The sequence below is a fragment of the Grus americana genome, chromosome 7 (genome assembly GCF_028858705.1).
Source record: "Grus americana isolate bGruAme1 chromosome 7, bGruAme1.mat, whole genome shotgun sequence".
In the NCBI taxonomy this organism is placed as follows: domain Eukaryota; kingdom Metazoa; phylum Chordata; class Aves; order Gruiformes; family Gruidae; genus Grus; species Grus americana.
Genome location: NC_072858.1, coordinates 27878640 through 27890836, shown reverse-complemented (window position 1 = coordinate 27890836; position 12197 = coordinate 27878640). Strand labels below are relative to the sequence as shown.

The window sequence follows — 12197 nt, the reverse complement described above, 5'->3', positions numbered from 1 at the left end:
AAATAAGATAAAATTAAAAAACACAATCAAAAGCAAACCAGCAGAACAACAAGACACCTCATGTTTCATGCTAAGTTTGCAATATGAGTCAAGACTGGTGGGCTGCTATGAGATCTGGAAGACACGTATTTGGAAACTACCTCTTCCCCCTTCCTACTTCCAGTATCACCACAGTTCAGCCACTATGAACTAGCTCCTTGAAAAAAACCCATCTTGTTAAAGGCTCCTGAGGGCAATGCCTCATTAATGTGTAAACACTACTTAAACTCCTTCAGGCATCATCTACTGTACCATTACAGAGGAACGCATTTCAGAGTGCTAATCAGGTCTGGAAAATAAAGAAGAAAGGGCCCTCCCATTTTCTGTTTGGAAAAAGCACGTTATCATTGAACTGTTTATTTTGAAACTGGATGGGAACAAAGGCAGATAACACCTGCTCATCAGTGAACACACGGTAACGTAAGAAACACATTGTCTGCTTGGTTCATTTTAAAACATGAAGCTACAAATACTGAGACCCTGCTGGCCAGAGGCCAAATCACTACTCTCAACTGACATCTGCTAATTATGGAAAAAATTCTACAAGGTAACTCAGGAAATAGAGAGAATTGTAAAACCCTGAGCCCATGAAAGCCAATCTATGACTGCAGTGTCTTTGCTGAACAGATTGCAAGGTCTGGGTCAGTGTGGGCCCTAACAAGAGGCAGAGGCCTAAATCTGTTGCACTCTCATTTGACATCCGTTTCCTTTTCTGATTTTCCTCTTCCAGAGAAAGCTCTGCTCTGTACCTCACTGTGGCCAAAAACAGAGCTTCCAGGTGCCAGGGCACACAGCCTCAATGCTGACTGTGACCGATGGCCATGGCATTGTCCTGCTAAAGCCTACCTCAAAGCAGGTGAAGCTGTACCTTAGCAAGCACTGCAAGCAGAAGACTAAGCATGACCACGGGGAATCTGAACTTGCCAGTCTAGAGAAATCAGCTAGTCAAACTGTTAATTATTGCTCAAGTTTTTAATGAAAAATGTCAGGGAAAACAAATTACAAATTCATTTTAGCAAAAATAAATAAATAAATCTAAATTTGAAAGAAAGTGCTCCCACTGACAACCTGCACAAACCCCCCTTCTTCCTCTCAGAAGAACACCAAAACCCTCAGCTACTTAATAGAAAACAGGCATTTCTAATAAAATTTCCATTTTGCCAAGAGTAATTTTCCACCAAAATTTTTCTTCTATGCACTCTGCTAAATGCAGAAAGAGGCTCTGTAAAACAAACTGGTTGAACTGTGCTCAAGAGGGCTTTCTCTGTGCCCTTCTCCCCCAGCCCTTGGCTTTTGTACATCACTCCTCAGCGATCCCCTTGGTTAACATGAATAGGGCTTTTTATTTCCAGTTTCTTCACAGGCTTAGAAATTTTTGCATTAACTGTATTTATATAATTTCTTTCAATTGTGACAGCTAAAGACTTCCTTTTATTTCAAAACGAAAGTTGAATAGAACAGATCATATCTTCCAAAGACTCTGTTTCATGTTGCCTACTGAAGTCTGACATTGCTCCCTCGGCACATGGAAGGCTTTCCTCCAGTGAACCTATATGCAAGGGACCTCCTGGCATTTTAAATAAACATGGAGATTTCTCAGAAACAAGATGACAAATGCATCATAGGAATCTGATCAAAAAAATGCAGAGAACTAACTACAAGACATTTGGTAAATTTAATATATTCAAGTCAGCAGACCCTGCTGAACTTTACCTTAGAGTGCCTCAAAGGAACTAGCCCGGGCAAACCTTCTAACTGCTAATGATTATCTCCAGCAATTCATTCCAGACAGAGACCTTGGAGACACATCAAATCTCTGGTTTTAAGATGGTAAAAAGGTGAATCTCAGAAATTACAGGTACCCAGACAGACAACAAAACAAATTACTGAACAAATATTAGGTAATACAGCACATCATGAATCCATCAGCATAGTGCAGTTTTCTTCTTCGATGAGTTAACTAGCCTTCTAAGTGTAAGGAAGATAGTGGATGTAACATATCCTAACTCTAATATTGACGTTGCCCTATATGACACTGTCATAACAGAGGAACATAGCCAAGATGACAGTATTATAAATTTTACTCAGATTATTAATTAATAGTCCCTTTGTCAAATCATAACTTGTCCTGGACACAGGTCACTTCTATGTATTCAGTCGTGACTTGGACAAGGAAACAGCGTAAATTGCAAAACTTCTAAATGATAACAGGCAGAAGAGTCTGCAAACACTTAAGAGGACAGGATAGGAGTTTAAAATAATCTTTATAAACTGAAAAAATGTTCCAAAAACCAGGCCAAAGACACATATGAAATACTAAGGACGGAAAAGAAAAATCGAACGCCCAAATAGAAAATCAGGAACACATAGCAGAATCCATCTACTCAATGCACCAGTGACTAAGGATAAATACTGGGAACATGTTTTAGGTATTAAAGATCATCAAGTACTGGAACAGGCTACCTATCAATCCCTGGAGTTCGGGGGGTAGGGGGATTTATAGTAGATGAAATAGTATCTATATGATACTTCCAGCTTGGCGAAGAAGAGTAGACACCATGCTCCCTTAGGTCTGTCCCAAGCTGAATCTCAGTGATTCCAGACACCTGCTGCTGACCGGAGCCACCCAGCTCAGTCTGAACCCTGTCCCAGGAACTCTCCCAAGTCTGAAACCTCCTATGATTTTGATCTTGCTCAGGTAACAGTGCTTGATCAGATGGGATCGAGTCAACACAGTTTCAATCATCCACTCAATGTTATGGCTAAATGATACGGTACCACTTGCAAACATACTCAGGCTGTCTCTTAACTGCTAATTCAAGTTGAGCACATTGGCAAAAACTCAAACAACATGTAGGTGGCACCATGTGTGCAACCATGACTTCATTCTGCAATGCTATAAGCGTGTATCTTAGTTGACCTAAGCATACATGCCCTAAAATTCTATTGAAAAGTAGTGCATTTAAAAAAAACCCCAGACATAGTTGCCAGTGATACCACCCACAATCATAAATTGAGATCATTATCCTTGATCATGGTTGAGAGAGGTGCTTGGCTAACTCAAGGTTCCACGCTTAATATCTCTCTGTTATTTTACAATAACAATTGAGACAGACCTTATAAAAGCTAGCTTATTTCCTACATACACTTGTAACACCTAGCTGTTATTTTAACTTAGATATGGTGCTGACTATTTCAAGCTGTGTCTTTAAAGGAACCTATACTTTATTTGCAAACAAACATTACTGTAACATTAACCGCCCATAAGAAAATCTGATCACTCCAAACCTGTAAAATCTTTAATCTGAATAATATTGCATTCATTATTGAGACACTGCATTCACTGCCTGTGACGCAGCTCTGCAGAGTTCCAGATGCCTGAACTCTCAGGGACATTGACAGTGAGGGGAAAATGATGACAGTGAGGTTTTAATAACATGAAAAGCAGAGAAATTCGGCTACCAACTTCTTTTCTCTTTGCTGAATTTAACTGCAAGACTTTTAAAATATTTTTTATTTATTTTTCTCCCCCTCTTTTTCTTCCTTTCTTCTTTTGTAGCTAAGGAGCTACACCATGGAAATCTCCACTCCCTGCTTTTCTTGTCATCACACCACGAAGTACTGCAACAATGTACCTCTTAACCTAACAGGCCTGTTAATCAAGAGAGCTATATGACTGCTTATTACAAAACTCCCTTCCCATTATGTTGCACTTTCAATGAATCTCTTAACTAGCAGCAGTCAAGAGCACCCCCCCCTGCTGGCATCAGAATGAATTTTACCAATTCAATTTGCTGGCTGCTCAAAACTAAAAATGCCAGCTGATTGCTAGTTCAGACAGCTCTGTGTTCAACCACTTGTGCATACTTGAAATTATCTGAATGCAGTTTGAAGACTACAGCAGAAATTTTGTAATTAGAATTCTGCAATGTAGATGGTAATTTTTCCCCCTCAGTAACACACAAAGATCAGATAAACAGGAAGCAAATTGAGGAATTTTGCAACATGAACAGTGATCTGCCTCAAACAGGAGAAAAAAAAAAAAAGAGAGAGGAAAGGGAGGAAGAAATCTGTGTGATCTGAAGTCCTGGTCTGATGAGACTCTTACACTCCAGTTGCAGAAGGGCTGCCTCAACAATACAGACAATCAAAGCAGATGAGTAAAGTTCTATATCATTAACTAGTTTCTTGCCTTTGATGCTTGAAAACAGACATTAAGTAGGTTTTGCAAATGTAAGAGACACTACAGAACCCTTGTATTCAAACTAGGGTTTTCTTAAAATATATTTCCCACCCCATTAGGTGGATAAAGGCCATATTTTCAAAATAAAAAACACCTGTATTCCTGCCATCTACTATTCTTGCCACTTCCTGCAGCAGTGAAGTAAACCACACGGAATAAGGGTATCTCCTCCTTTACATCCTCCTCCTCTCCTCTGCATGTCTCGAACAACTATAAACATAGACAGAAGGTCACTATACTCAACCATCTCCATCTGAAATTTTCTCCCAGAAGGAAAGATGCAGGGATTTTGCTTTAATTAAGCCAGCTGATCACTGGGTCACTGCAATACTGTTGCCACCTGAGTCCTGGCAGACCTTGAACAATTATAGGGATGAAGCATACAGCCATCATATGAAGAAAGCGATAAAAGAATTCCAAAAGCATTTTACTTTGGACAGCAACACATCTCAAACGTATATTTTGAAGTTGTAAAATACCCTATGTCTTGACTAAGAAAATCAAGTTAAAAAAAGGGCTGGAGGTCATATGACAGCCAGCAATACTGGAGTTATTTGGTAGCATTACGAGCTGTTTGGAAGCAGAGTGTTCTGTGCCTGCTGGCTGTACTGACGGTACAGCACGTACACAGCCCTGGAGTGCTGTGATGCACTGCAAACACGTAAAACTGTGTGCTTAACAAATGCACGCAGAGGACGATGGAAGCAGAATTTCTTCCACGTGAACTTTTGGCACTGGAAGTCCTGGATACAAAGACTAAATGCAGCATTTCTAGGGCTCTAATGGGCAGCTACATCCTACCATTTTCTGGATATAGATATGCTGAACCAACTCTTCCATCTGTAATTACTCACATTCAGATCCTAACCTGATTTGAAATCTGATTTTTTTGTATGTCACAAGTTGATTTTTGATTACATACTTTTCTGCCTTAAACATAACGAACCCAGCCAGGTGTGAAGTCAATGTAGCAGCAGATACCTCGACGAACACATTAGCATTACCTCGACTTCGTTGTTTTTGCTGTCTGAGGCATCTGGTTGTGGAAATGTGACATTATTCAAAGATACTGTCCTTGTCTTTTTTTTTTTTAAATATATAAATTTTTAAATCAATTATATTTTTCATTACATATCAGATGAGCTAAAATAGATTTCTGTACCGTGAAACTAAGAGCAGCTTTTTTTTTTCCCCTTAAAATGACCTAAAAAAATCTCAACAGTCTCAATTCCAGGATTTTCCAAAGAGAAATGCAATTCAAAAGATGACTGCACCATGTATCAGTATCACTAAAACATGAACCTATAGCAGATATTTCCATCAGTTTAACACAGATGCTTGTTAGTTCAGCAACTCTCTTCAGCAGTACAGAGATCTAGTAGGAGCTACAAGCAGCACAAAAGATTTAAATGAAATCCATAATCTTCAGATAGAGTACAACTAAGACTACAGCTTTGGGTGTTGTTACTCTTTAAAGAGAAACATTTCTTACACAAACATGGGTGAGTTTCCCACATCTGATGACTGAGGTAGACCCAACGTTTGAAAAGGAAATCTAGAACATTAAGATGGGGGGGGGGGGCGGTATTTTTAATGATTATTTCAGCATAGCTTTTTGTGGACAAACTAGGGTAGGAAGTGCGATCTTTTGGATGGAAAGAGAGACCCAGGTCCTAACCACGGCAGCCAGAGATCCCGGTTTTCATTAGAGAAGCTGTTATATTCAGTGCTTTGCCCAAGAGCCAGCTCAGGTAAGCGCACCCTGCTTACCTAAATTCCTCCTACTGTCCAAAACCGTTGTGGTGCTGGATTTTAATTTCTTAGACTAAGCCTCTAGGTACAGTTACAGAGTAACCGCACACAGCTGCGCTTCTCACGCTTTTCTTTCTTTTTCAGACACACTGAAAAGCCCTGAAGAACAATGAACTTAGTGCCTTGTAATACCGAAGCACAGTAAGAGAACAAAGCAGTGCCTTTATCATCCTTTGCTGAAGACAAGTCTGTAAATCTGTCCATTTTGCTCTCAGCTGTCCCCTTGTTTCCATTTTTGCTGCAGTGCCAACACAAAAGATAGCCAATGCGCTCAGTAAGATCATTTACATGTTAAACTGCTTGTCAAGAGCAGCCCTATGGGATGAGACTAGAGTAGATCTGAAAAAAAGGCAGAAAAGAGAGACACAACCTTGTCTAACCAAACTAGGGTTATTTTTCTTAACTGCTGTGTAGTACTCAAAGCTGTTTCTTTCAGAAGACAGTATGGTAATGCCATACACAGTATGTTTTTAGAGTATTATATTCTTAAATGTATCAACAATATTAGTCTTACCATAATATAATCTCATCCCAAAGTGCTTTATAAACTATGAACACTAGAATCAGAAACTGTTTCAATCATAATAAAACCATAGCTACATCTGGTTTGTGGAAAGCAGAGGTTATTTTAATCAGCTCCCCATAACACTATGCAAGAAGTAATGTTACCAAGGAACACTGTACCCATTGCAATTTCAATAATTTATAGAATCAATGATTTCAATTATAATTCAGTTTCTGGCCTACAGACAGTTCTATGTGATTTGAAAATAACTACTGTTGAAAAATAACACCTGGTTTTCCTTGGCAAGTTAGAAGAGAGTTTATTGTCTCAGAGATATAATTTGTTTGCATGAGTTCCATCAAAACTGTTTAAGGGAACCTTTCTGTAGCCTGTAGCTTGCAAGAAGGAAAACAAATTCAAAGCTTATCCCTCCCTCCTTGACTTTTTTTTATCTGTTGAAATGTGTTTTCTTTATACATTTGTATTAGCCACTCGCTTTGGCTATTTTCTATAATGGGTGAGCACAAAAAGGTAAGCTCTAGAATTAGTGTCTGCCAGAACTGTTTGAACATAACAGTGATGCACTTTCAGTCACACACATTTTTGCCAGAAGGGGCACAGCTTTTGGGGCTTAGTTCATGAAAAAAATATTTTCTTTTTATAGCACAAGCCATAGGTTTACCTGTGTACCCTAAAGCTTTTCTCTTTGACTGTTTGCACTACACAGAATTATTCCAATTTTATTCACAAGCCTTGACAGCATTAGCCTAAGTTCTTTATCACAAACACAAGTTATTTCACCTCCAAAAGAGCAACCATTTAAAGGATCCTATATAACAAACGCTAAGTATTTAACTAGCTAAATAAAGCCTATTTACATGCCTTATTAGACACCCCTCTGGTAAAATTTTAGCCGTTGTACCAAATCCTGAGTTTGTTCCTGAGAGAAGAAAACATTTTGTATTATCCTGCATACAATGTAACTGGAGCCCATAGTAGCAAATGTAACTCCAGTAATATCACATACTGCTGATACATAAAAATTATTATCTACTGCTAATAGCCAGTACGTATACTGTGCACATCTACTATTCTAAAAGAGAAAAAAAAAATCACTGAGGAAAAACAAACACTAGAAACGTGTTGACGTTCAACACGTGCTGTCTAGCTAACTCATGAAATTTTCAAATCATCAGGATTTCTGTAAGTGCTGGTATTACAATTTAAGCACAGAAAACCTTTGGTAACAGCCTATTTTATACATTATTATCAAAACCAGTGATTCCAGAAGGGAGGCCGTAAGCTTTTCTGCTGATGCCCAAGCAGAATATTTCTAAGACCATTATTGTGCATTCAGCTAGCAAGAGGAATAAAAATATACTGGTGTTATAAAGTGAACCAGGTATTACCGATAGTACTGACATGAAGATGGTGTGTAGGATAAACAGAGCTACTTTCTAAGAACGACTTCTCAAAGTAAAGCACAATTTCAACATTTTGAGCATATTTTTTCTTTTCTATTAATAGGATTAAATCTAATCGGTTAATTTTTGAACAGAAAATATATAAGACTTAAATGACGCAAAGAATCTGTTACACCAGAGGTACCATTAAATCAGCTATTGATAATACAACAGATCTGTTTTGATACTCTGTCATTACATCTGATGCATTTGAACTTTGCAGGGTATGAATGGATGGTTTGCTCATTCCTGAGAGAGCTTGCCCTTCTGCAGTCATGACATATTAATATATTTCAATTTGGATTAGTATATATCGTGTTATCCTCTAGTAGGATATGATTTCATACCCCTTGATGGTTCCGAACAGTTTAGTATACCACTTTTTCCCTGGTTAGAGAGTTAACAGAAGAGAATATCATAGAAGAAAAAAATCCTTCTGTACACTACAGAGGAAAAGCAAGCATTTTTAGTATTTGTAGAATTTCTGGATTATATGCACTTGCCTTTAGGAATCCACACAGTTCAAATGCTGTAATGATGGTTGAGACTACTTGCTTTAAAAAGCATATCCAAAAATACGGAAGTTTTAAGGGAATATGTTTTTGAAGGTCATTTTAAAGACTGGCAAAATAAAAAAATAATCCTGGTTTAGTGGTTGAACAGACTTTCATACTGATTTTTCATTTTTCTTTTAGCATAATCCTCACAGAGAAGAACATTGATAAACTTTGTCAGCATTAAGAAAAAATGGCTCCTGATAGAACGGAACATGCAGCTAAGCAAGCTAATGTTAATTTTACTCATTATATTCCAGTCTTTCAACTGCCTTTCACTTATTTGCAACTTTCTGAATAATTTCCCTGGAAACAGACTAAAGTTCTATCATGTTTGTTAAATAAACACATTTTCCTGTAAGAGGACAACAAGCCTCAACATCCACCTTTACTAAATTTTGAAGAAGAAAATATTATTTAGAAAGAAGTTATATATGAGCAATCTGAGAGAAAGATTTTTTTGTAAGGAGAAAGGAGAAAAAAAAGAGACCTTGCCCATTGCACTGCTACATATTAGGAAGATACAAGAAGTCAACCTCTTGAGGTACAACTATGTAGTTAAGCCTGTTTAATGAGAAGCAGGAACAGGGATGTACACAGTGGAAAATTAAAGAATACCTTCCTTAGAGGGATTTTAAAATTAGGTACAAGAAACACATTCATTGCAGTTTATATGCATTCTGCAAATTCTGTCTATTTATGTAACACAAAACAAGCCAACTGGTTAAGTTCCTGTGGTTTTGCCTTGTTAGGAACATAATGAGATGACAACATGTGATAAAGATGGTGCTGCCAGTCAGTCTGACACTGCAGATAGTGCTCTCCCATAACAAGCATGGGGAAGGGGCATTTCATACCACCCTGTTCGGATTTCAGGGAAGAGTATGAAACAAAGCAATACATGCTGTTCAAATCTTAAGAGTACTTAGATAATAAGGACTTTTCTTTCTTTCTTGTCAGAAAAAAGATAGTATTTTCATTTCAAGAAACGCTGATAACCAGGTATTGTGTGTTTTACCTCACTGTTTTTCATGGAACATTTCCTTCTCACTTCCTCTACTCTCTGTGAAGACAGTGAATCACCACTAGCATTCAGACCTTATTTTGACCCTGCACTGGAGCAGAGCTGCAGATTTGCTTATGTAGAAAGAAAAGATTTAAACAGCAAGAAAGTTGCAGGTTGAATTTACACTGTTCTAGCAGAGGTCTGCAGAGAAATACTGTGCACAGGCTGCCTAAGTATATTTGAGCTGAATGTCTCCTTTCCCAAACACTAACCTGAAAATGCTAACAAAGTTTTAAAAAAGTAAAATAAAATATATTTATGGTCATATCAGATCCTATTTTCATTTTCTCATGATTGAGGTTATATATAACTTTTAGTTCAAACAGAATCGTTAAATATCTTACTTTTGGACTCTACTAACATTTATTTATATTTTTTTTTTCCAATTGGAAGAATGATATGTACCTCCTTACATCATTGGATTTATTCTGACTTTTTGACATAGAAATCTGAGTGATGCTATACACTTGAGCACATTAAGATGGAGCCATTCCTTAACATTTGGATTTCTGGCAACTAAATCTCAGTCTTAGTGTCTGTTTTATATACATCAGCTACACAATGCATGAAAATAATCCATGCACTTCTCTTCCTTCCCCTCCCCCCCCCCCAAATATAACGATAGAATTTTTAAAGTGATTAATGAAGAGACTATTTCTAAAGTCTTGACTCCATGTAACAATTTTGGACTGTATCCTGCTGCTGGGTGCATGGGAAATAAAACTTTCAAAACAAAAAATGCTGTTGTGCACACATTAAAACAGATTTTGAATTAATTATAATGAAGTTGCTTTAGAACTACAGTGGTCTTAATAAAAAGTGAATGGAAAAAAAAAAGGCACTGAAGTCAATGAAACCGTTGGAATTAGTATATCACGATTAGACCTGCAGTCAATATACATAACAAAGTAATCTGAACAGGCATGTCACAAGCACTGTTTACCTGAGAGTACAACGCCCTTAGGATAGAAGACAAGTAGTCCTCCAGTCCCACCAAAAATGAGCTAAGGAAAATAAATACCTGACAAGTCTGTTAACTCCATAAGAACACAGCTTGCTTAGCAATCTCAAACCATGAAAATAAATATTGTATGTGCATATTAAGTAACCTAGCCTGTGCATTTGCAAGTAATCTAACTCTAAGTGTTTTTCCCTTGTACAGTTTAACTTCTTGTTACTGCATTTTGCTTCCTGTTAAGTAACACAGTCAAACAGTTGTTAGGATCTAGCTTCACGTGTTTAAGACAAAACGACAAAAACCCCCACAAAATGCAGATTCTGAAAATCAAGTTCCCTCGGTCACGACAGACTGCATAAGGTATAAAACAGAGGACAGGAACCACCGCAACAGAGGGAATGGACATACCGTCAAACAACCCATCAGGCTCTGCTCAAATGGTCTCTGGAAGGCTCTGGGGTCTCCGCACCAGTCCAGGAGCTCTGTTGCTGCATTATGGAAGTTTGCAGGGTTCTGTAAGTGCTGGAAAGGGAAGACAAAGCAACATGGTAAATAACATACACAAGGGCTGACATAGTCTTTTTGACATCACATTAATGCAGTTTGGAAACTAGGAATAACATATAATTTGGAAGCAAGACCTTAAATTGTACAGTGAATACAGAAAAATCCTACTTCATTCTTATTAATACTTATGCAGATTTTCTAATTTTCTGATAAAAACTCATTAGGAAGAGGTGAGCTGTAGCTGAAATACCAGAGCTCCTCTGAATTCCCTCCTCCATAACATCACCTCTCCCACCTATAAACTGTAGTGGATTCTACTCAGTAATCAAAACTGTCCAAGCCCAATGAGGGAAATTTCAGTCTTATGTTCAAAGTCTTTGCTCAGGCTTATGCCCCATTGTTGGGACATGCCGACACAGCCATGCCTTCCAACAATCAAGATTTTAATCTTTGCCTGCCAGCCAGGAAGCAAACACGACAGTCTCAGAAAACACCAGTGACAGAGCAAAGCACACTTCTTATACTGATCCTGTCTAGGAGTTTTGGTTTCTATTCATCATGACGTATCATCATGTGCAATTTGGGTTATCAACTTCAGGATGATGAGAAATGGAGGATTATTTCTTGACTGAAGTGTGGTGGGACACTGCCACAACTGAAAATGTTTTCACATGCACAGAAAGCATGTAGAAATTTCAGAGTGGAATCCTGCCCCTCCTGAAGAGGCTGGCACAATTTTGAGACAAAAAACTGGTTTTGTTTTGAAATTTGCATGGACAACGCATTTTTTTAACTGTTACATTCATCTCTGCCTTCGTACTGAATAACCTGTAGTCCTGTTTTCAAAGGCATTTAGTAAACTTGCCTGATACTATTATTCACACTGTCATCCGTCACTGTGCTACACTGCCAAAGTATTCCAACATTTTAGCAGGAACAGAGGGAGGGGACAGGAAAGAAGGAATTCAATTTACATGAATAACATTGTTACTAAATTCTCCAGTTCTGGTAATGCTAGATGTTTCAATGAAAACTCCAGAAACAAGAAAA

The 12197-nt window shown here is 37.9% G+C and overlaps 1 protein-coding gene across 11 annotated transcripts in view; it reads right to left on the bottom strand.

The window, feature by feature from the left end:
* Positions 1 to 12197, bottom strand: part of ZMIZ1 (zinc finger MIZ-type containing 1) — a 361162-nt gene that overhangs the window by 134758 nt on the left and 214207 nt on the right. For all 11 annotated transcript variants that reach the window (XM_054831980.1, XM_054831987.1, XM_054831983.1 and 8 more), the window contains one exon: positions 11049 to 11162. In XM_054831980.1, the coding sequence (XP_054687955.1) occupies positions 11049 to 11162 (114 nt within the window). The remainder of the gene's footprint in view (positions 1 to 11048; positions 11163 to 12197) is intronic.